Source organism: Heloderma suspectum, chromosome 9 (genome assembly GCF_057233095.1).
Source record: "Heloderma suspectum isolate Gila_16-S chromosome 9, 16-S_ref, whole genome shotgun sequence".
NCBI lineage: Eukaryota > Metazoa > Chordata > Lepidosauria > Squamata > Helodermatidae > Heloderma > Heloderma suspectum.
The window spans coordinates 14628288-14654075 of NC_139466.1; the positions used below are offsets into that span (position 1 = coordinate 14628288).

General features: G+C 45.6%; 1 protein-coding gene across 2 annotated transcripts in view; it reads left to right on the plus strand.

Annotated features, from left to right (window-relative positions):
- SLC25A43 (solute carrier family 25 member 43) overlaps nt 1-22775 on the plus strand; it is a 31207-nt gene extending 8432 nt beyond the window's left edge. The window contains exons 4-6 of one of the 2 annotated variants that reach the window (XM_084813753.1): nt 17209-17343; nt 19616-20186; nt 20279-22775. In XM_084813753.1, coding sequence (XP_084669879.1) covers nt 17209-17343; nt 19616-19792 — 312 coding nt within the window. In that variant the 3' untranslated portion in view covers nt 19793-20186; nt 20279-22775. Of the gene's footprint in view, nt 1-617; nt 1961-17208; nt 17344-19615; nt 20187-20278 lie in introns of those variants that run through there. The other variant, XM_084813754.1, reaches the window with a different exon arrangement.
- Nucleotides 22776-25788: the final 3013 nt, after the last annotated feature.

The following is a 25788-nucleotide window of genomic DNA, read 5'->3' on the forward strand; positions in this document are numbered from 1 at the left end:
GGGGTATCCTTGAGAAGAGGAGTTTCCCCAGTTAAGTTTCATTTTCCTGAGTTAGGTTTCTTCAGGTTTGAAACAGTACTTTCAGTTTTGGGGGAGGAGGGGATAAAGAGAGAGAGAGAGGAAGACCAGAGCAGGAAGAGAGAGCAGGAAGAAGCAGCCCGGAGAAGTCTAAGAGCAGCTAGGGAGAGGAACTTGTGCTTTTGCAAGCTTTATTTTCTCTTAATGCCTTTTGTATCACTCAGCTCTATTCTGTAACTACCTTTAGTTGTGATTTGCTTGCTTTAATTTACCAGTAAACTGTTGTGGTTAACACCCAGGTGTCTGAAGTGCCAATCACCCCATGTTATTGGGAAGGGGAAGGTAAAAGAAGGAAAGTGGGACTGTTAAGGAGGCAAGAGATCCTTAAGGAGTTGCTCGGGGGGTCCAGGTCAGAAGGGGAACCTTGACAAGAGTGCATTAGAGTTGTCCACATGGGATGTGACTCAGGCATTCGTGACCGTGGCCAGATCAGACATCATTAAGAATAGCCACAGTTGGTGTACTATCCTCAGCTGTGTAAATATATTTATTTATTCATTATATTTATATCCCAACTTTCTTTCATCATGGAACTCAAGGTGGCTTCATGTGGTTCCCAGGTGGTCTCCCCTCCAAGCACTGACCAGACCCAGGCCTGCTTAGCTTCAGCAAGTTGGCTGCCTCATGTGCCTTCAGAGCATGCCCTGTACTCCTGACCAATACTGAAACCTGGGCATCGAGGAAGCAAGCCCAGAAGGGAACTGGTAGCCTGTGTAGGTTTGGGAAAACTGGCAAGATATGCTCCCATCAAGCCATCCCTGTTAAGATCCTGGCTGTTGTATTTTGAACTAGTTGAAGCTTCTGAAGTATCTTCAAGGACAACCCCACATAAAATGCACTGCAGTAGTCTAGGTGGGGTGTTAGCCGGGCATGGGTTACTGTTGTCCAGGAGAGGTTGCAGCTGGTATATTGGCCAAAGCTGCCAAAAAGCACTCCTTGCCACTGAAGACACTTTCGCTTCAAGCAGCAGAGCTGGATCAAGAAATCCCAAGCTCCAAACCTGATCCTTCAGAGAGAGTGCAACGCCATCCAACACAGATTGAATCCCCCTTCCTGACCAAGGGAACCATCTACCCACAATGCCTCCATCTAGTTGGGACATAACTTGGGCCCTTGTTCACCCCATTACCAAGCCCAGATGATGATTCCGCTCCTTTACTGCCAAGCGCCATCTGCATATTGATGACATCTAACTCCCAAATCCTGTGATAACCTCTCCCAGTGGCTTAATATAGATCAGGCATGCAGAACCTCAGACCAGGGGACCAAATCTGGCCATCTTGGGGTCCCAATCTAGCTTTCCGGGGTTCCCCAGATGACCACACACTCCTTCCCCTAACCACAGATTGTTCAGAAGTTTCCCAGCTTTTGTGCAGTTCTTTACCCATTCTAATACATCAAAATGCCTCTGATAAGGCTTAGTTCCTGGCAGTGAGAGTATTGAGCTAAAATATGCTGGCACTTTGGCCACATCCTTTTGCCTTCGGCCCCACCCATTTTGCCTTCAGTCCCACCCGCCATGGGAATGTGGCCCCCAAAAGCTGAAATGGAATTTGGCCTGCAGGCTGAAAGAGGTCCTGCACTCCTGGTATGATTGCTATAAAGGATGGGGGACAAGACAGAACCTTGTAGAACCCAATGACGCAAGTGCTGTGAGTCCAAACAGTTGTCCCACAAAGTTACCCTCTGGTACCAGCCACTTAAATTGGAGTGCAGTGACCATATCACGGTGCCTGCAACTTCCAATTTGCATTGCTAATCCAGGAGGTTGCCATGGTGTCAAAAGCCACTGAGAGGTCCAGGAGAATCAACAGGTTCGCACTCCCACTGTCTCTCTCTGTAGTCTAACATGGCTGTACAAATAAACCCAGAAAGGTTACCAAAAAAATTTACTGACTAGCTGCCTGTATAAAACGTAGGTCAATCATTTTGGGTGTACCTGCCAACAACCTGAGAAGTACATTTAGGACCAACTCTCTTCTCTTTGACAAAAATGTTTTAGATTACTTGCCTGGAGTCAGGTCTTGTTTACCCAACAAAATTAATTGGCGGGAGATTCACACCAGACAAAAGAAAGCCCTTCTCCACGCAATGCATATTGTATGGAATTCACTGCAGTGATAGCTACTGGTTTAGATAGCTTTAAGAGGGGATTCAACAGTTTCACAAAGGAGAGGCCTTTCGATGACCATTTACTGTGGTAGCTAAGTGGAACCTCACTGTTCAAAACTGAACATTCCCACTATTTCCCAGCTTCAGGGGTGAGTGCCGTTACTTACATAGTCAAAATGTCACCATGCACGCACACAGGACAGAGGTATTAGTAGGCTCAGGGAAACCCCATTCTTTGCAGAAGTACGAAACATCTTTGGAAGGAAAAAAATTAAGGCGGGGGGGAAAAACAGCCCAGTGAGGACTGAGGGTGCTCAGTGGTCACAGAATTCTGACTGCCTTTTGGAGGATGAAAATGAAGAATCAAAAGGAGGGGAAATGGAGTCTCCTGGAAAAGGTCTGGCTGGCATTCTGAACAGGAGAACTCCACACTGATATCTTGTTGCAGGTCCCATTTGTTCAGTTCTAGTTACCAGATGCTGGAGACCAACTATTGGGGGGGGGGGTTGCTATTGCCTCATGCCTTAATGGTGGGCTTCTTGGAGACATCTGGCCAGCTGTTGTGAGGAGCAGCATGTTAGATGTTCTCCCCCATCCCCTTCTCAGCAGAGGGCAGCTGGGGGAGCAGTTTACATCAGGAAAGTGCCTTTGGGGGGCGGGGAGGCTTGGATACCCCTGTATCGCACCTTTGATCAAGTTAGAAGACACCCCACATTCATGGCAGCATTTTTGGCTTGTAATATTTTTTTTAAAAATGAGACATCAATCACAGATCTCTCCACAGAACACGATTGGGCCCTTTCTCTAGCCTAGAGAGTTCCTGGAACTTTGACCACAAATAAGTTTATGGATCTGATGGTAGTATTTCCTGCTATAATACTGACAATCTCTCGAGTGTCCATTCACCAAGAGCACAATGACAAGGTAGTTGGCAGCCACGCATTCCCACTGCCACCGTTAGCTGGCAGTGGATTTTCCACCGAAGTGTGCAAGACGCCACCCTGAATCTATAAGCATGGATATCGTTGGCAGTAGGACTAAACCTTCCAGCTTTCTGTGTGTTACCCAAATGGTGCAAGAAACTCAGTTGGTCTGAGTGGGTGGGAGGGAGGGAGGGGTGTTCTTGCCCACCTTTTACTACTTGCCTAGGAACATGGGAAGCCGCCTTATACATTGGCCTGGTTTCCACGTAACGACAAGCCTGAGTATGGGTTGCCGTTGAATCATGGGTTGTTGTTATGCATGAACCCTGCAAATTGAGTGGGGTTGCAGTTGGACCAATATGGGACAACTTATCTTTAGCTTTCACCAGCTACCTGTGTTCTCTCCCCACATCCCCATGAATCCCTCTCCAGTCTCAACTAGGAGTTGCCTCATGATAGAAGCAAACTTTATGATATATTTGATAAAACATCTACTTCTGTGATTAATCATCTTCCATGTCTGTTCTTGGTATCAAGGACTTATCAAGCTGTGACCTGGTTTGCGCGTGACAACCCACAGTACGGGTTTAGTATGGGTTGCTGTTGAAAAGTGGATTGTTGTTACATTCAAACCCTGCACTAGAGTTTAACTATCAACCATGAATAACCCAGGAAGAGAACCCATAGCTTGTTGTTGGGCTGTGAATTCTGGGTTGCTTGTGGTTAGCAACCCATTGTTAAACCATAGTGCAGGGTTCTCATTTAATGAGTCAATGACAAACCATACTCAACCCATACTCTGGATTGTTATGTGCGAACTAGGTCACTGAGTCAGACCACTGGGCTTGTAGCCCAGTATTGTCCACTCTGACTGGCAATGGCTTTCCGGGATCTCAGGCAGAGGTCTTCCCCATCACTTGGCACCCGATCCTTTAAACTGGAGATGCCAGCGATTGAATCTGGGACCTTCTGCATGCCGAGCATGATCTCCACCGCCAAGTAGGGATGTCAGAGAATTCCGCCACGGATCTTGGTGAGGCCGAATGCCAGTGCATTCAGCCCCCCGAACTCCGTGGCGGAACGGCCTGCCACCCTCCCACCCCCTGCGGATCCCCCCCGGGACGAGACTTACCTGGGGCGGATGTTCCGGACGGCGGTGGCTCCGCCGCCATTTGCGTACACATTTTTTTTTTTTTAACCCAGACATGATAGGCTACGTAAGTCTTTACATAGCCTATCACGGCTGAATACAGGGATGCAAACGGCGGCGGCTATGGCCGCCGCCATTTGCATCCCTGCTAGTCAGTGACCGGATGTCTGGCTGCTGGCGGAGCCGGCCAGTGGCTCTGCAGAATCCCCGCAGAGTGGAGCCGGCCAGCCAGGATTCCGAGGGGAGGCGCTCTGCGCCTCCCCCCCGGGCGAGGATTCCGGGGGGAGGGACGGAGCACCTCAACCCCCAGTGGAACCCAGCAGAGCCAGGTAAGTGGGGTTTTGTACATCCCTACTGCCGAGTTACTTCTCAGCAGACATGGATCAGGTTGCACCGCATGTGATGTTCCTGTTCATTCTTTTATTCCTCATCTCATGATACTCAAAGCCAGGGAACCACCAACACCACCACTCTGAAGCAGCTTTGCTGTAGCTTCAGGATAGATAGAAGGAATTTCAGGACAGACTAAAGGGACTACTTCTGCACGCGATGTATGGAATTCACTGTTGCATGATCTGGCAACGGCCATCAGCCTTAAGTGACTTTTAGACAAAGGACTAGAACATATTCTTGGAGGAGAGTAGGTCTACCAATGTTTCTTTTAGGCATGATAGCTAAAAATTGATAACCAGAAGGGGAGGATCAAAACATAAGATCAGACTTGCCAACTAAAATTAGCTAAAGGCAAAATATCTGATTTGTATCAAATAGCGTAATTGTATTTCATATACAAATCAGGGACATGCACAGTAATATGTGTGGAAGCCTTTCCTCAGGTTATGGAAAATAAACTTGGGGTACAACCCTATGCAAATTTAAACCGAAAAAGCCCTACAATTTCCAGCATTACCCAGACAGCCATACTAGCTGAGGAATGCTGGGAGCTATAGGACCTTTTTTCTGTCTAAACATGCATAGGATTGTGCCCTAAGGGTGCAGTTCTATCCGCATTTGCCTGGGAGTAAGACCCATTATGTTTGAGGGGGCTCACATCTGAGTAGGCATGCGTAGCACTGCAAGTATAATTTTCTAATATGATGAAACATAAACAAAAACTCCAAGCAGCCAATGGATTCCACCTATATTTTTGACCGTAAAATGGGGGGGGGGGGAGAGATGTTAAATGTACTGCCCTCTGTCAATAACTAGATTTAAATCCAATGTATTTTTTTCTTTGTCTTTGGAAAATTAATTTTTTTAAAGAAATCCTGAAGCTTAAGTTAGATGCCGAGACCTGACATCCCAAGACCTCAGTCTCAACCAGCAAAGGAATTCTTAGGTCCCATTAACTTTTTATGCACTCCTAGGGCACAATCCTATGGGGATAGGTGGCTGCCTCTGAACTTGGAGGCGACTGCATATCCAATGCAGGACAGGAGAAGCACGGAGGGATTGTCCCCTCCACGCTTCAGCCACCCTGCATTTGCAGCTAGACAGTGTTGTACCAGCATTTCCGCCTTCCCTGCCCTGGAACACCCCGTTTTGGCTGCTCCTCTTCCGAGCAGGAAGTGCAGGGGCATTCCACTCTGCCTCCAAGGCAGTGCAGAAGCGGGGGAAGGCCAGTTCTCTGGGAACCAACCTCGGAGTACAGGCTCCAAGGTCGGTTCCCAGAAAACCACATATCCTATGGCCATCTAGCCACTGCCTAGCAGCCATAGGATTACTCCCTTAAGCCCTGATTCAATGCTCCACCAGAGCAGGGAGTCCCATTGTATCAGCCTACCCCTTTGCATAATCTCTGCCTGATTCTGAAACTTTTCTCTAGAGACATTAACTGTCTCCGTTTCCCAGGCCCTTCCTTTGGATAATAGTAACTGCACATCTACAAACAAACAGAATTGCCAGTGTTTCGTTGAAGCTTCACCTGAGGGCCAGAGGTCTGGTTTCCTTCTGCCTAGGAGGACTTAGCATTCTTGTTCACGTAGCCCTCAAAAGGCTTCTGTGTTCTTATTTTAGATTTCAGATTAAGTGAAATGAACTGCTTGGGTTCAGCCATTCATGTTACTACTTTTCCTAATCCCTTATTAGCAAGGCTGGGATTTCCACTTCCAGCTCTTAGTTTCAAAGAATTCTTGCTCCAACAGGGTGACTGCTTTTACCCTGGAAGTATCTGCTACAGTCTCTGTCTTAATGTATTATGTATTTATGAAAGTATTTCTAGATCGTTTTTCTCAGGGTTCAAAACATTTTACACCAGAAGAGTGGAAATATATATTCATTAAAACAAAGTGTTGATATTTTTTTTTAACTATTATTTACAATATTTCTTGACCACCTTTCAAGGCAGAAGCCCCCTCAAGGCAGCTTACAGCAATAACATACATAAAAACAGTTAAAATATTAAAAGTGGTAAAAACAGAAAGACAGTAAAATACTAATAAAAACAACAATAAAAGCCAACACTAAAACCAGCAACAACAACAACAGCAGTCATATCAAGAGAAGGCCGTAGTATAATAATACATTTTCAAGGCCTTCTGAAAAGCCTGCAATGACAGAGCATGGTGGACCTCCAATGGCAACTTGTTCCAAAAGTGTAGGGCCAATGCAGAGGAGGCCCTCTCACATGCGGTCACCCACCTAACTGCTCTCACAGGTGGGCAAATGAGAAGGGCCTCTCTGATCTTAAAAGTGCAGGCAGGCTAATATGGGTGAAGGCAGTAGTAGGCTTTGCAGGAGGGCCCAGTTTAGTGGCTTGCAGCTGTGAAACAATCAGTTGTGCAGCAAGAGTTGGATTTTGGGGCCAAAATCCAAGGCCACACATCCCAGAGGGGCCCCAAATGACCACCCAGAAAGTGACATCACTAGGGCTGGTGCTGGTCACTGCAGCATCCTTCCTTATTTTTAAAAGGGAACAGACAACTGGGCATGTACATGGTTATAAATGCTCATTTTATTATTTTTACTTTTAAAATATAGTATTTTCTGCAACAAAATGGTGCTGATTCCCAAGTAAATGTGTTTAGCATCAGGGCAGCAAAAGCAAGCTCCATTTTATTCCTGTCATCGTGATGGTGCTGTGATTTAAGAGAATTTAATATGCAAAGCACCACATGCTCTGAATATTTCTTTTTAAAATCAGGTTTGGCATTCAGGGTTGTTTTGGTTTTTTGCTCCAGCATATCAGGAATGTAGAAGCGATTGTAAAGCATGGAAAAATGGTGTCTGGGTGTGTGTGGGAGAGATAACAGAAACGTTAAGGGTGTGCTTCACAGCTGAAATAATGCACATGGGCTTCTGAAGGGGCCTCGTATGAGACCAGTAAATCCAGGGTCTAAAATTACCTAGTTGCACCACTGGAAACAATACAGAAGCAAGAGAAATAGGAGAGATTTGGGGATGTGCTGTAGAGACTGCAGATTAATCGGGATAGCCCCACCCTGAAAAATCCCTCTTGGTGCATGCAAATGCTGAGCTGCTTGCAGGGAGTGGGATGGGGCGTCCTTTTGTTTTAAATGGAGTTGTGTGCCTTAACAACAACAAGGCTGTAATCCAGAATACACTTACTAGGGTGTGAAATCCATTGAACACGGCGAGACACACTTCGAACATCCATACATAGGATTGTGTTGTAAAAGTCCTAGGCTGCAATACTATGCACACTTTCCTGGGGGGAAACACTGCTGAACACAATGAGACGTACTTCTGAGTAGTCATGCGTAAGGATGATGCTGTTAGGGTGCAATCCTATGCATGTTTAGACAGAAAAAAGGTCCTACAACTTACAGCATTCCCCAGTCAGCCCAGCCCTGCTGGCTGGGGAATGCTGGGAGTTGTACAACTTTTTTCTGTCTAAACACGCATAGGATTGCTCCATAAGGGATTGAATATGTATGCAGGCAGATAAGCTCTCTAGGCACAAATGCAACCACACCAGCTTAAGTAGTTCTGCAGAGATGAGTATAATCATTTGGGACACAATCCTGCCAAAGTGAAGTGTTTTTTTCAAGCCCACTGGATTCCCTGGGAGTGTTAATCACATGCTCGGAACTCTCCCACCCAAAGGAATGGGATTTAAATGACGGGCCGCGTCAGGGCTCAGCATGGACATTCTGAACCACAGGAGGTTGAGGGATACATACCTTTGCAGAATGGAACTGGAGCTGAGGCAGGGGTTTGCTGGGAAGGGCAGAAGGAGCAAGGCAGAGAGGTCAACCGAGAGCCTGGGGAATAGGTGGGTGAAAGTGGGCAGGTATTTGAAAAGCCTCCTTGAGAGCTGTACTGTCAGGTACAAGAATATGAGGACCAAAGTAGACATTCTTAGTGGACCTATGCGTTACTGACTTTCATTCATTCATTCCTTCATTCATTCATTCCTTTATTATATTTCTATACCGCCCCATAGCCGAAGCTCTCTGGGCGCTTTACAAAAGTTAAAACATTAAAATACAATATACAAAGTTTAAAAACGATTTACATAAAACGTATGGACAATCAACATATAACTAAAAACAACTTTGAACTAAAAACATTTTTTTAAAAAATCCAAAAATAAAAGACAGCTTAAAACAACACTGCTTAAAAACAGTATACAAAAGTCAGCAAAAGGAACAAGAGTTCTCAAAAGGGAAGGCCTGCTGTAATAACAGCCTCTTTAAGGCCCGCTTAAAAACCTTCAAGGAGGTCAGCAGGTGCATTTCAACCGGCAGGTCATTCCACAACTGAGGGGCAGCAAAGGAGAAGGTCCTCTTGCATGTGGCTGCCAGTCTCACATTAGGCAGCTGCAACAGAGAGCCCTTACTTACCTTTGTGTAATCACGTGCGGTCCTGATTCAGTTTGGAACTGTGGTGATTGGGGGGGGGATTTAAGCTTCCCCCCCTCCTGTTTTCATGCTGAAATTACACACACACACACACACACACACACACGTTGGATGGGGAGGTGGGTTAAAAAAAGAGAAAAAATCTCCATGGATTCCATTTCTTTTATAACCCCCTCTCCATGGACCGGGGGTAGACTTTCTACACAAAAATGGGAGGGAGAAGCTTAACCCCCCCCCCCGCCTCCTGAATCGCCATAGTCCCAATCCAAATTGGGGCTGCACATGCTTACACAGAGGAAAGTAAGCCAGTCATCGCTCCGCTATACATAATTAGCAGAATGTTTAATCTGACCCTGACTGTTGCCCAGGGAGAGAGACCGACCTAACCTAGAAGTGTTTATAGGTAGGCTCGGCTGACAGGAACCAATGGGCGGCCGTGACTCGTGGGGCCATGGCCGACCTGTGGGAAAATAAGGCTGTTCCAGGCCTCAATCCTGTGTGGAGTTAGTTCTGCCAAAGCCCTTTGAGGTGAATGGATAAAGAGGCACCCAACTCTGAATAGGTTCACACTGTTAGTCTACAGTGGACAAATGCGTAACCGCCACTCCCCTGGGGGAATTGCCTAGACTGCAACCTGTGATTGGAGATGACAAGGGGGGATTCCTTGGGAAAGAGACATTTCTACCTCCTGCCAAAGCCCCTAGTAGCCTCCAGGCCAGGGGACGGGGCTTGGGGATGGGAGGGAGCAAGGCCCCTGGAGGGAGCCCTAGTCTCTACAGACCAGATGGACAAGCTCCGCAGGTCAGAGGTTGGGCCACGGATCAAGAGAATCCCCACTCCCCACCCTGATTCTCCGTCAGGCCACTGCATATACGCCTTTACTGGTAGATCAACAGCACAAGAGGCGACTCTACACATGGACATCACCAGATGGTCAATATCGAAATCAGATTGATTATGTCCTTTGCAGCCAAAGATGGAGGAGCTCTATACAGTCAGTAGAAACAAGACCTGGAGCTGACTGTGGCTCAGATCATGAGCTGCTTCTTGCAAAATTTCGGCTTAAATTGAAGAACGTAGGGAAAACCCCTAACCATTCAGCTATGACCTAAATCATATCCCTTATGAATATACAGTGGAGGTGAGGAATAGATTTCAGGGATTAGACCTGATAGACAGAGTGCCTGAGGAACTATGGACGGAGGTCCGTAACATTGTTCAGGAGGCAGCAACGAAATCCATCCCAAAGAAAAAGAAATGCAAGAAAGCAAAGTGGCTGTCTGATGAGGCTTTGCAAGTAGCTGAGGAAAGAAGGGAAGCAAAAAGCAAGGGAGAAAGCGGAAGATATATCCAACTGAATACAGAGTTCCAGAGAATAGCAAGGAGAGACAAGAAGGCCTTCTTAAATGAACAATGCAAAGAAATCGAGGAAAACAACAGAATGGGAAAGACTAGAGATCTCTTCAAGAAAATCGGAGATCTCAAGGGAACGTTTTGTGCAAAGACGGGCATGATAAAGGACAAAGAAGGCAGGGACCTCACAGAAGCAGATGAGATTAAGAGGTGGAAAGAATATACAGAAGAACTATACAGGAAAGATCTGAATGTCCCTGATAGCCATGATAGTGCGGTCACTGAACTTGAGCCGGACATCCTCGAGAGTGAAGTCAAGTGGGCCTTAGGAAGCATTAGTAACAACAAAGCTAGCAGAGATTACAGTATTCCAGCTGAGCTATTTAAAATCCTAAAAGATGATACTGTTAAAGTGCTGCACTCAATATACCAACACATTTGGAACACTCAACAGTGGCCACAAGACTGGAAAAGTTCAGTTTACATTCCAATTCCAAAGAAGGGCAACGCCAAAGAGTGTTCAAACTACCGCACAATTGCGCTCATTTCACATGCCAGCAAGGTTATGCTCAAAATCCTACAAGCTAGGCTTTAGCAGTATGCGAACCGAGAACTACCGGAAGTACAAGCTGGGTTTCGAAGAGGCAGAGGAACTAGAGATCAAATCACCAACATTCGCTGGATCATGGAGAAAGCAAGAGAATTCCAGAAAAACGCCTATTTCTGCTTCATTGACTACGCTAAAGCCTTTGATTGTGTGGATCACAACAAACTGTGGCAAATTCTTAAAGAGATGGGAGTACCAGACCACCTTACCTGTCTCCTGAGAAACCTGTACGAGGGTCAAGAAGCAACAGTAAGAACCACACATGGAACAACCGATTGGTTCAAAATTGGGAAAGGGGTACGACAAGGCTGCATATTGTCGCCCTGCCTATTTAACTTATATGCAGAGTACATCATGAGAAACGCCGGGTTGGATGAATCACAGGTCGGAATTAAGATTGCCGGGAGAATTATCAACAACCTCAGATACGCAGACGATACCACCCTAATGGCAGAAAGCGAAGAGGATCTCAAGAGCCTCTTGTTGAGGGTGAAAGAGGAGAGTGCAAAAGCTGGTTTGAAACTCAACATTAAAAAAACGAAGATCATGGCATCTGGCCCCATCACTTCCTGGCATATAGAAGGGGAAGAAATGGAAGCAGTGACAGATTTTATTTTCTTGGGCTCCAAGATCACCGCAGACGGTGACTGTAACCATGAAATTAAAAGACGCTTGCTCCTTGGGAGGAAAGCTATGGCAAACCTAGACAGCATAGTAAGAAGCAGAGACATCACCTTGCTGACGAAGATTCGTATAATCAAAGCTATGGTTTTCCCAGTAGCAACGTATGGCTGTGAGAGCTGGACTATAAGGAAGGCTGAGCGCCGAAGAATTGATTCTTTCAAACTGTGGTGCTGGAGAAGACTCTTACGAGTCCCCTGGACTGCAAGAAGGTCAAATCAGTCAGTCCTAAAGGAAATCAACCCTGAATGCTCATTGGAAGGACAGATACTGAAGCTGAAGCTCAAATATTTTGGCCACCTAATGTGAAGAGAAAACTCTCTGAAAAAGACCCTGATGCTGGGAAAGACTGAAGGCAAAAGGAGAAGGGGACAGCAGAGGATAAGATGGCTAGATAGCATCACGGATGCAATGAATATGGACTTGAGCTCGCTCCGGGAGAGAGCGCAGGACAGGAAGGCCTGGCGTGCTATGGTCCATGAGGTCATGAAGAGTCGGATACGACTGAACAACAACAACAACAATTTTGACCAGCGAGAGCAATTTTTAACCAGCAAAGTTACAATACAGGCCCCCTTTGTTAATGTTTTCAGATCTGCCACATCATTCCACTAGGGTGGAAAAAGGAAGGTAGTAAAGGTGACCTTTCCTTCTACCAATGAAGGAATGGTAGGTTTTGTTCATTAACTTATAAATTATGTAATGTGTTGTTTATTGTTTGGTGATTAATTTGTTTCTTTTATTTATCTACATATGTATTATGTATTATAAATTATTTCAAACCTGCTATGGTATCTCCCAAAGTATTGAAGGCACGGAGATGGGAAAAATTATTGAAATGTAATCCATGAAAAGGCAGATAGTTAGTCCATGAAAAAATCTTCTGCTTGGTTGACAGCTCTCTTGAAAAATGCTTCCCTTTAGCTGCCTCGCAGCCTTGAGGTTCAACTTTCAACAAACAAATCAGTTGCCAAGAGCTTGACATATTACAGTGGAAACATCTCGCATATCATCACCATGCACCCGTCTGACAGAGGGGATCACTTTAGGCTTAGCACCTCTAGGAAGCTGCTTAAGGCCTGATTTATTCAGGACACGGACCATAGGAAAAAGCCCTTACACTTGTAAGCTCCCCCCATGTCTGGTCAAGTTCAAATGCTCTTGCTCTTATGTCTACTGCCCCGTTTGCATGTCAACATAGCACACTAGCAATGCTGTGGGGAGGCATGCCACCCGTGTTAGAGTTGCATGTAAATGGTGCAAGTACATTTACACATAACGGTGCATTTGGAAAGCTTACACAGGTAAGGGCTTTCCACATGGCCTATAAAATCAGGGCCAAGTCTGCACAGGCAACAGAAGGATATGGAAATTAGGCAAGTGTTCAAATAGTTGTCCTGTGTCAAATTGCAAGTGGGGGATATCACTTTTTTACACTCTCCGTGTAAAAAGAAACAACACCCCCCCCCTCAAATAGAACAGTAGCACATCAGGGAATTTTGTCTGCTCTGCTGGTTTTCTGTTTGCAAGGAGTTTTTAATGTAGGGGAGTATTTAAAAAAATGCAATCCCACACTTCCAGTCTGAAGTCCATTCTGTCACCTCACTCTGCTCCCTGTATGTAAACCAGGCGTAATTCACTGTAGAAAAAGGAGTTTCTTTCTCCTCCGAGCACAAAAGACAGTTTCTGTTTGAACCTCTAGTGTCAGTATCTCTTTTGCGTCTTCAAAGATTCATGCAACTGCTCTCTGAAACTGAAGAATGCGGGCAGGAAATGAGCTCTGTCCTTAAGGGCTTAACTTGTAGGTCTTGGAAAACATTTTGTAGAGAACCTTGCAAACATTTCATAGTATTTGTTTGGGAACTTGGCCAGAAAGAGGGGGAGATTCAGGGTTATCTCACTAGAAAAGCTGAAGTTGTTGTTTTCCTTCACCATGTCTGGAGCAGTAGATCCCAAACTCTTGTCTGAGAACTAGAGGTGGGTGAGAAATTCATTCCATCAAAACATTTATGCAGATTTACCAAATCTTCACTTCCCGAACCAATAAGCAAATTGTAACACGTTTGTGTAATGAAATTCGCACTTTTTTGCATTTTGTGATACAGTTCCTCCACTTTAAAAAATGTGCCCCAAAATGCACGTATTAGGGGGAAAGTGCACACAAAAATCCATATACTATAAGAAAATGCACACCATAGTGCACAGAAATATGTTATAATAAGAGAAGTAGCTTGCAAAATGCATATATGTGCAAACTCTGTGCACAAAAATGTGTACATTAAGAGACGGGCACATGAAAATGCATATAAACATTCATACTGACTTTAAAAAATGGTATAGTGATGCAGAATTGGGCCAAAATGAACTTAAGGTCAGAAAAATTAGAAACTGAGCGGAACCGAAAATGACAGATTCACCCTTCCTTTGCCAGGGCACGGCCCTGTGCCACAAGAGTATTGCCAGCACGCGACAAAGAGCAATCAATGAACTAGATGGCTCAAGGGTCTTGTGGGTTCGAAGAGACTCCCGGTTGTAGCTCTGAATGATCCCCTGCTCCAGCCTACCCCCTCCCATCAGCCTCTGCTGGACGAAGGTCATGCTCCCCCATTGCCCTGGGCAAGGCTGGATTTTCCTCCTCCCAATCCTTTTCCTTGTGTCTTTTTAGATTGTAAGCCTGAGGGCAGATACTGTATAATTGTTGATTCTTAAAGGCCTCTCTGTGACTGAAGAGCAAGATAAAAATGCTTTGAATCAATAAATACTCAAACCTGATTTGACTTCAAAGGAGAAATGCCCAGAACAGGAACTCAGAGCGCATACCTATGCATATTTCCTCAGAAGTAAGGCCCACTGACTTCAGGTGTGTATAGGATTGCAGCCTCACAGAGAATCACAGCAGGCGGTCCCATCTGGAGGTAGGCAGTTCTTACACTAGGGATAGGAAACATGTGTCCCTCAAGGTACCGTTAGGCTGCAACTCCTGTCAGCCATTTTGGAAAGTTAGCTTGGCCTAGTGGAACACTTCTGTCTTGACTTTCTTCCTACCTGACCCCAGGCAGTCAATCTGCCTGTCCCCTATACGCACCCGATCACCCACTGGTATTCAGCGGCTGGGATCCAAAGAACCGTCTAGGCTCACTCACAGAGCTTCCCTTTTGCTAAATTCCGGAAGTTTCTACATTTTACAGCTGACACCCTCCCCCATTCCATGTTCAACACAAACGGCTGTCAAAAAACTCCCATCAGACTTCAGAAACAGCTGGCCATGCAACATGGGAGAAGATTTGCTGCTTGAGAAAAACAAGTGTAGAGACCCACCTTGGACTGACAGAGCTAGTTTCACAGTTCTTTGGAACATGACCAGTACTAGTCCAAAATAATTATCACACACACGCAGCTCTGTACCCAAAGTCACTAACATAGACTGAAATGCACTGAATCCATAATTCACACCATTATTCATACATGTATCTCTCCAGGGTGGAAGTGTATCACGTGGAACCAGCTCACATGCCCCTGGTTAAAAGGGACCGTGGTTAAAGGGGAGTTATGGTGAAACTAAAGCATATTAACAGCACAATCGTATACAGACATAAGCCCCACTGAGCTCAGTGAGGCTTACTTCCAGCCGGGTACAGGATTGCACCCTATATTGACTTACCTGGGAGTATATCCCATTAAACTGAATGGGTCTTACTTCAGAATAGGCATGCATAATACTGTACTATAGGGTTGCCGTCCTAATGGCATTTACCAAAGAATAAAGCACCAACGACATGAGGGAGACTTCCGAATAGACATGCGTAGGATTGCACTGTGAGTGCTTTTGCATTGAATACCTTGCAAGGCTGGTGTCAAGGGCTCCTTGGAGGCCTCTCTCAGTCTAATCCAGTAGCCAAGTCCAGACACAGACAAAGGGATTCTTTTCAAAGCTTTATTTCTCTTTTACAACTTAACAACTCTACCGTTAGCAACTAGATATGAGCAGCAGAGTACCTATGCCCTAAGTTGGAACAGTTGGTCCCCGTTTGAAAGGGAATTACAGACAGACCCCTGAACTTAAGGACTAGGGAGAGTCCCTCCCCTTTTCCCTTGGATCCTCTGGGCGCAGCCGTTGTTTGCGCGCCAACCGGGCACTACGCCTCCTTTCTGCGCCCTCCATTTGGCGCTGCTCTCTGCATCGCGCGTCCATCAAGTCTGCTTCCCGCGCTCTGTCACTCCCAGGACTGCTATCTAAGCTAGGAATGCTGGTGGGAGGAATCTCCGTCAGCTGTTGGCCCTGGGAAAGAGGAGCGCGCTCCTCTCCCAGGGGCGACTGCTCTTCCTCAGAATCAGAACTACTCTGGGATTCTATGGGCTCAGCGTCCACCCTGACAGCAGGTGTAGCCCCACTGGAAACAAGTCTTGTGCTCCTTTGGTTTATCTTGGTTGGAACACAGGGTCCTCCCATGAAGCTGATTGGTGGGAGATTCAGGACAGATAAAAGGAAGGACTCCCTCACGCAGTAGCGTAGAGTTGAGCTATGGAATTTGCTACCACAGGATGTAGTGATGGACACCTATTTAGTTGGCTTTAAAGCGGGCGGGGTAGACAAATTCCTGCAGGAGAAGGCTATCAAGGACTCCTAGTCCTGACGGCTTGATGCTACCTCCGGTGTCAGAGGCAGTATGCCTGCGTACACCAGTTGCTGGGGAACATGGGCGGGAGGGTGCTGTTGCGCTCATGCCCTGCTTGTGGGCCTCCTGTGGGCAGCTGGTTGGCCACTGGGTGAATGCTGGATTAGGTGGACCCTTGGTCTGATCCAGCAGGGCTCTTACGTCCTTGTCTTGACAGGACTCCATAGCTCGTGAATGTAGGATGTTTGCAGAAATAAGTGACAAAACTAGACATTTTAGGTTAATAACACACTGGTGTGATGACTTTTGTAACTATGGCATTGCTGAGAGAGAGAGAGAGAGAGAGAGAGACTGTTATGCTGTGACTTTTTGTAAATTTAGGCAAGCGGGGTTCATGTAGTCTGCAATGCAGAATGAAACCCAGATCTCCCCACTTTGCCTTCACATTGGTGCAAGACTGACACTCAAAACCCTGAATCTTCCAATGCCTTTTGTTGAAAATCCATAAAGCGGGGATGGGGAATGTGTGGCTCTCCAGGTGTTGTTGGACTACATACCCCATCATCCATCACTACTGGCAGTGCTGGATAGGGCTGATGGGAGTTGGAGTCCATGAACATCTGGAGGGCCACATGTTCCCTACCGCTGCCATAAAGTGTGGCAGTGGCAATGCTGTCTGTGTGCTCCTCTGCATACTTACCTAGGAGTTTGCCCCATTACACACAGCATGACTTGCTTCTTCTGAGTAAACCTCCATCTGGTTGCATCATGAGTGACTTAAAGGATTGCAGAAAATGGATCCCCTTTATTTTCAGTGAAATTGATTCCATTGCCTTAAAACATTTCTGTGTTCTCTCCGGAGCAGGCTCAGAGTCCTTGCCTCCCCCAGAACGGAGGGGTCGACATCCATTTTGCGGGCATGGTAGACTGTTTTAAGCAAACCGTGAAGACAAAGGGATGGCTTGCCCTTTGGAACGGACTCACTGCCAATCTACTCAGGGTATGTACCACAGCACCTGTTGTTCAATAAGGCAACTAAAATGATCAAGGGGCTGGAGCAACTCCCCTATGAGGGATGGTTACAACATCTGGGATTGTTTAGCTTGGAAAAAAAGGCGAGTAAGGGGAGACATAATAGAGGTATAGAAAATGATGCATGGTGTGGAGACAGAGACATTTTTCTCCCTCTGTCATAATACCAGGGGCTTCTCCACACAGAGCTTTTATCCTGTGATCAAGACTGGTTACTCACCAAAGTTTGTGGGTCCTTTACATGACGTCGTCACCCTCCAGGACTTCTCCCATGCTTTCCGACCATTTCCGTGGCTTTATCTGACATGGAAATAATGAGCTAATAAAAAAATGTGATTTGAATTTGTCTATGTAAAGCGAGAGTTGTGCTATAAGAGCAGTGCCATATAGTGGCTGTATAATGAAACATATAGAACTTGCAGATAAAGGCAATCCACAGGGAAAAGGGGGGAGAGTACACATGAAGGAGCTGAACTTAATCCTGCAAAGAATCCAGAAGCAGAAGCTGCAGTAAAGTTGCAGGATAAAAAGCCTGGTGTGGAAAAGCCCTAGGACTCTATGGGGTCATCCCATGAAGCTGATTAATGGGAGATTCAGGACAGATCAAAGAAAGTACTTCTTCACACAGCATATACTGTAATTAACTATGGAATTCACTTCCACAAGATGTAGTGATGGTCACCAATCTGGATGACCAAATTTAAAAGGGGTTCCTGGAGGAGAAGGCTAGCAAAGACTATTGGTCTTGGTGGCTCTATGCTACCTCCAGTATCAGAGACAGTCTGCCTGCATACACCAGTTGCTGGAGAACATGGGCAGGAGGGTGCTGTTGCACTCATGTCCTGCTTGTGAGTTTCCTCTGGGCAATTGGCTGGCTACTGTGTGAACAGAATGCTGGACAAGATGGACCCTTGGTCTGATCCAGCAGGGCTCTTAGTATGCTCGGTGGAAGGCTGATTCATTGTGTTCATGATTACATGCTTGTTTTTCCGCTGCTTGGATTGAACAGTGTTCACGTGCATGGCTTGCTTGAATCATTCACTATATCTGGTGACGTCCACTTTCCCTTAAAACCTTTGTGTGTACCTAACGCTTACCTTTTGTCAGACTTCACCAAGCTGGTGCCCTCCAGATATGTTGGACTACAACTCCCAGCATCCCTCAGCCAGCGTGGTCACTAGGACTTGTAGTCCAACACATTTGGACTGCACCAGGTTGGGGAAGGCTGCTTTATGTGAATAAAATCTGGTCCTAAACTTGAATCCATCTTGGTGAACTTTTAAAATCAGGATGGGGAATGTGTGGCCCTCAGACGTTATCAGACTACAATTCCCATCCTCCCTCACTGTTGGCTATGCTGCTGATGGCTGATGGGAGTTGCAGTCCAACAACATCCAGAGGGCCACATTTTCCCTCCTGTTTTCAATCATCAATCATGTTTAGACAGAAAAAGTCCTACAACTCCCAGCATTCCTCAACCAGCCAATGCTTAGAGTTGTAGGACTTATCTTCCTTCTGTCTAAACATGCTTGCACCAGAATGGTATTGTTCTTTTCAGTGAGATTTAAATATCTTTGCATATTTATTTACATTAAAATATTCATATCCCACCTTTCCTCATATAGCTCAAGGCAGCTTACAAGAATAATAAAACTCAGTGACCTAATCCTCAATGTAAGTGCCTTTGATGTTGATGGAAACATAGGATCACATATAATTTAATAGAGAAAAGCTACTGCTCATTTTTAGAACAAAAGGGTATCGTGCAATATTTTCTTCTTATTGTTCTTTTTCATTCCCTTTTTACAGGCACAGAACAGAGACAAAATCTCTTTTTAAAAAAACATAAGCAAGTATACACTTAACTCACAGCCCCACTGGTTAAAATCTGTCATTGCCAACAAACAGCACAATCCTATGCATGCTTACTTCTATGTGGGCTTACTTCTGAGTAGACATGCATAAGATTGCACTATTGCACAAGATTGTAGACATGCAGTTGTACACACACTTATGCAGGATTAAGTGCCATTGAACACAAAGGGACTTACTTCTGAATGCTTGCACTGTAAAAGTGGCCTCCACCAATTAATCAGCTAAAGCTTTAGTTGATTGATCTAGCAATGAATGATTGCAACCCTACTTTTCCCTATGCACAAAGTTCTCACCAATAGGCTCGAATCTTAGAGAATCAGTAAATATGTGAATAATTTCAGGTGTGTTTTGTTTTTTTTAAACAGATCGTACCTTATTTTGGGGTCATGTTCAGCACTTTTGAATTCTGCAAGCGGGTCTGCCTGTATCAAAATGGTTACATTGATTCCCCTCTAAGCTACAAGCTAACTCCAGGTGTGGACCAGAGTTTACAACCCCAAGAATTGCAAGAATTAAAGCTCCTTGGAAGAAGAAACTTCTAAGCCCCAGGAAGCATTTTCTGCAAAGCAATACTGGAACGTCACACTGCAAAGTGGATATTGGGGCTTACTGCCAGCTGTCTTCCTTGGGGCAGCTACAATGAAGACATTGAGCTTGAGTTAATGGCATGCAGCTTCTCGCTTAAAAATAAAATCTGGCATGCACAATTGGATGGCCCATAAAGCCAATGAAGCTCACCAGCTATCAGTTGTGGCTTGCTATGAGTAAGCAAACCTACAGTTCCACTCTCAGGCCTGCTCTATATGTGCAGCAGAATGAGTTGATAGAGTGGATTATAACACTTCAGACTGAATGCAGGGGATGCCATTTTTGATTGCTCTCGTATGGATCAAACGTCCTGCAAGTTAAAAGCGCACAACATATAACAACCTAGCAGCTACAAGGATGGGGAACGTGTGGCCCTCCAGATGCTCTTGGACTGCAACTCCCATCAGCCCTAGCCAATTGCAGTCCACCAATATCTGGAGGGCTACATGTTCCCCATCCCTGATCTAACACATTGGAGAGAAAGATTCTTTCTATTGTGCACTTGAGATTGCTCAGTCACGGTAGTTTGCAGGTCCTTCACACGACGTCATCCTCCTCCAGGGCCTCTCCCGTGCTTTGCAATTATTATCGCAGGTTTTTTTCCTAATGCGGAAAGTCTGGTATTATTCAGAAATAGTGGAATGAGAGTCTTGTGTAATTGTGCGATCCTGCTATGCCACAGCACCATCTAGTGGTTGTATAATGAAACATATAGAAAGGCAGAGAAAGAACCTCTGGGAAAAGACACGGGTAAAGGAGCCAATCATAATCCTGCAAAGAATCAGGAGCCCCAGTAAAGGTGTAGGACAAATGCCTCATGTAGAAATGCCCTCTATCACAGCCCATTTCCTGCTGTGCTATGTTTCTGCCTGCTGAGAGCTTTTTGATGTAGGGGAGCTTCTGACTGTACAGTCTGAAATGATACAGTCCATTCTACCACTCCCATTCTGCTGCAGGTGCAGCCCAGGTCCCAAAGAGGCAACAAACATAAGTTTCTTGAGCCTCAATTGGACCACCCTGGTCTGCGGAAGATGGGCTGGCAGCTGGCAGCACAATGAACCACCAGGGGTGCAGGCCTGCCATAAACTGACAATGTTACTGCCATAAAACAGACACAAGGTCTTGGAGGAGGAAAAAGCCACCCATCAATGTCGTTTGGGGGTGGACGGGAATCATAATGCCAGAATCAGGTAATTCACTTGCGTGCACTGAAATGTCGAACTGTTATTTAAAAGTAAAGAAGCACATGCGAAGGATAATCAAGCATCCCATGAACACTGAAGAGGACTTGTTTGATGCTGCACATCTCTGAGAACATCACTGACCAACTTTTTTTAAATGTGCTTTAGAAGGTGCGGGAGGGAGGTTGAATTCACAACTACAGAGCTTTTCTGGGATGATGAAGGGGTAGGGAGTTAGGAGGAGAATGTGCAGGCTGGATAATTTCTACGTAGATTCTGCCCTTACATTTGATTTGCATAAGCAAGAGAATTGCATGTCCCCTGCCTGAGGTTGTCCTCAGACCAGCCTTCCCTAACCTGGTGCCCACCATGTGTTTTGGACTACAATTCCCAGCATTCCTGATCATTGGCCATGTTGGCTGGGGCAGATGGGGGAGCTCCAGATTGGGGAAAGCCAGCTTGGGCTTTTACCTGGGAGTAAGTTCCATTGCACTGAGTAGGATGTCTGAGTAGACGTGCATAGGATTGCACTATTATGCTGCAATCCTGTACGCTGGAAATATGCCCCACTGAGCATAGTGACTGTAGCCATGAAATTAAAAGATGCTTGCTCCTTGGGAGGAAAGCTATGGCAAACCTAGACAGCATAGTAAGAAGCAGAGACATCACCTTGCCGACAAAGGTTCATATAATCAAAGCTATGGTTTTCCCTGTAGTAACGTATGGCTGTGAGAGCGGGACTATAAGGAAGGCTGAGCGCCAAAGAATTGATGCTTTCGAACTGTGGTGCTGGAGAAGACTCTTACGAGTACCCTGGACTGCAAGGAGGTCCAATCGGTCAATCCTAAAGGAAATCAACCCTGACTGCTCATTGGAAGGACAGATACTGAAGTTGAAACTCAAATATTTTGGCCACTTGGCGAAGAGAAAAGTCACTGGAAAAGACCCTGATGCTGGGAAAGATTGAAGGCAAAAGGAGAAGAGGACGGCAGAGGATGAGATGGCTAGATAGCATCACCAATGCAATGAATATGGACTCCGGGAGAGAGCGCAAGACAGGAAGGCCTGGCGTGCTATCGTCCATGGGGTCACGAAGAGTTGGACACGACTGAACAACAACAAAAACATGTATACAGTTGCACAAAAATGCAAGCAAGCAGGGTGTAAGCATGACATGATTTGTGCTTTCCCACATCAAAACTCCTTACACACAGAAAACTAGCAGAGGAAGGTTACGTTAAGAATCTCCCTGACATGCTAGCTTTCCACAGGCAGAAGGTATATTAGGGTGGGTTAACCTTTAATTATGTAACCCCTCCCCCCATTTACACTCTGAAGTGGTACAGCCCAAAGAAAGCTGTACTACATGCTTCTTCCAAGGGTATGGATAGAGAATTTTCTGGTGGATCATGCTCTAAATGCATTGCAGAGAAAAAGAAACCCACTGCTGTGTCTGTCATCTCCTTTCGGGGCCCAGAAGGCCGTGCAAACTGAATGATTGAGCACTTTAAATGACAAACCAAAGCGTACGATAAACAAGTTCCATGCCGCTCCAGCGCGTGGAATGTCGGTGGTATATATACAGGAGTGAGTCAGGAGTGAGTATGGGGAAAATTGTGACTCTAGGTTCTGTAGTCATTTCAGTTGTGAGCATACAGTCATAATGCTGCCAACAGTTGCTCTTAAAATTCTGGCAATAATGGGTTTTGATTTCTTTTGTCAAAGTGTATTTGATATTAAACTTACCTTTTCCAGGAAACAAATGATGGAGTGGTTAAAAGCTGCAACACCATTTCTCACGGTTCTCACTCCGGCCCTCTCATATTCATGTGTATAGAATTTTGTCACTCAAAGGCAGGGGTTGGGCAGATGTGACCTTCCAGACATTGTGGGATTGCATGTCCCATCAGCCCTAGCCAGCATGACTAATTGTGGAGGGTGATGGGACTTGCAGTCCAACAACATCTGGAGGGCCACACATTCCCCATCCCTGTGCAAGAATGAGACACGCTGCCGCTGCTGAAATCCTCTCTTCCACGTAACTCTTATCAAGTGTGGTACAGGAGCCCTGTCCTGTGTTTTTTTCCCTGCAGCTTAGTAGGCCAGAAGGATGGACTCTCTTGGAAGGCTTACTGAGATGGACTCTCCCAGTCAGGGCCTGCTCCAGCAGCACTGCTTGGTCATTTTAGTCTCTGGACTTAATGGTCTTACAGAGCTCCCCTCATTAGATGTTAAAGGGCACAATCCTATGCATGTTTAGACAGAGAAAAGGCCTACAGCGCCGAGCATTCCCCAGCCAGCGTAGCCTTTTCTCTGTCTAAACATGCATAGGATTGTGCCCAAAGTTCACTTACTTCAAAAGAGAGTTGATAAAAAATCAAAGATTTTTTTAAAAATTGATTTTTTTACATTTTAATTGGATTTTGAATTTTTCTTAAAACAATTAGTAAAAAAGCGCCTAGGTCAACGATATCCTCATGAATACTTCTAAGTATATTCTATGGATATGTTAACAGCATTTTATGGCAATGGAGACAGATAACTTAATCAGCCCTATTCTGCACCGTAGGTGGTGTAGAGAAGTGATGTGCGCTGTCTCTCGCTCTCTCGAGGCCTTGCCTCTCTCTCTCTCTTAAGTGCAAAGATAGAGAAGATCAATGAATAGACAAATTTGGGGAGATGGAGTAGAGCTGAACAAGGACGAGGAGTCTGGATATAAATGCAAGGGATAGGGAATAGAGAGTGAAACCCAAAGTGAACAGAACTTATGCAGTCCTGCTCCTGAGGAAGCTCCTACTGCATGTATCCTCCACTGTGTATCTACCTTCTAATGACACCCACATCTCTGAATATGTATTAAGGTAATATAATGGACTTCTACTAAAAATGAGGATTTAATAGAATCTTCCTCACTAGTGATTTAAACTGTGATTTAAATCATTAAAATTGAGTCCTTCAGAGAAGTGATTTAAAGCAGGATTTAAATGAATTTTATTGATATCATATCAACCCTACTTCAAAACGTATCTGCTGCATTTGGGGGCTCATCCTTGATGAGTGGGTCCTGGACCTCTGCCCCAAAGTCCTACCTTGACACCATCACTAGCTGACTCCACAGGGCAGCAAGATTGGGCATTTGTCAGGGGCCCAAGGTAATAGAGGGCCCACCACCCTAACAGTGCTGCCGTTTCCACTTTACAAAGAGTAGCTAAAATCAGATGAAGTGCAAGAGAGATCTTAATGTGCACATCTGCCTTTTCCAGGAGTGGGAGGGGGAGACACTGAGTTATGTCTGAGAAGACCCAAAATCCTGAAGCTAGCACTGCTCGCAATACAGCCTTCCTGACTGTGAAACTGAGGTGTATGTAGCAAGATCCTACCCATGTCCACTTGGAAGTCAGATCCCAATGAGTTCAATGGGGTTTACTCTCGAATAAGTCTGGAACTGAGAATAAAACTGCCAATATCATACTGCCCTTATACAAATATATGGTGCGACCAAACTTGGAATACTGTGTACAGTTCTGCTCACCGCACCTAAAAAAAATATATTGTCAAGCTAGAAAAAGTGTTGAGAAGAGCAACTAAAATGATCAAGGGGCTGGAGCATCTCCCCTATGAGAGATGGTTACAACAGCTGGGATTGTTTAGCCTGGAAAAAAGGAGGGTCAGGGGAGACATGATAGAGGTCTGCACAATTCTGCATGGTGTGGAGAATGTGGATGGGGAGACATTTTTCTCCCTCTCTCAAAATACTAGAACCCGGGGTCATCCTGTGAAACTTAGTGGGAGATTCAGGACAGATCAAAGGAAGGGCTTCCTCACATGGCACATAGTCGAACTATGGGATTCACTTCCACAAGAAGTGATGGCCACCAATTTGAATGGCTTTAAAATGGAATTGGACAAATTCCTAGAGGAAAAGGCCATCAATGGCTCCTAGTCCTGATGCCTCTATGCTGCCTCCAGTATCAGAGGCAGTAGGCCTGTGTAGACCAGTTGCTGGCGAACATGGGCGGGAGGGTGCTGTTGCACTCCTGTCCCGCTTGTGAGTTTCCATGGGCAGCTGGTTGGCCACTGAGTGAACAGAATGCCGGTCTGGATGGCTCCTTCGTCTGATCCAGCAGGGCTCTTCTGTTCTTATAAGTTTGCAGCCTTAAAGGTCAGCATTTATTTAAATTGCCTTGGAGTAAAAACGGCAGAGCTGATCCTACTGTGGAGAAAGAGCCCCCAGAGAGCAGATTTGAGAGACGTTACTAAGGGCAGCAGAGGGGGAGATGGACTGGTATGACCTGACCCACAGGCAACAATTGACTGGGAAGGTTTCCTAGCTCAAGGACCATTGAAATAAACAGGAAGGTGGATTTTAATGTTGGGCTTGTGGCAAGTTTTGTTCCTTGTTGTATTTTATAATGTTTTTCGTTTTACAGCTTTATACAAAGTAGAGTAAGCTGCCCAGAGAACTTTATGTTATGGGTAGGCAGACAAACGTTGCAAGTTAGGAATGGGCAACTTCCCAGAGTCAGGGGGCCTCATTGCCTCACCCCTGGAACCCACGGGGGCCACTCTCACCCCCACTGCTGAAATTTGCCGCTGGGAGGCTTCTGAGAGCATCATTCTGCTTCCTAGCAAGGTGTATGCTCCCTCTGCTTTTGTTTTCGGGAAAAGTCACAACCTTTTTTGGCACCACCAGAACAAATGTGGCCCTGGCATGGGCTGCAAAGGAGGTCAGGGGGCTGCATATGGCTCACAGGCCATGTGTCACCCAT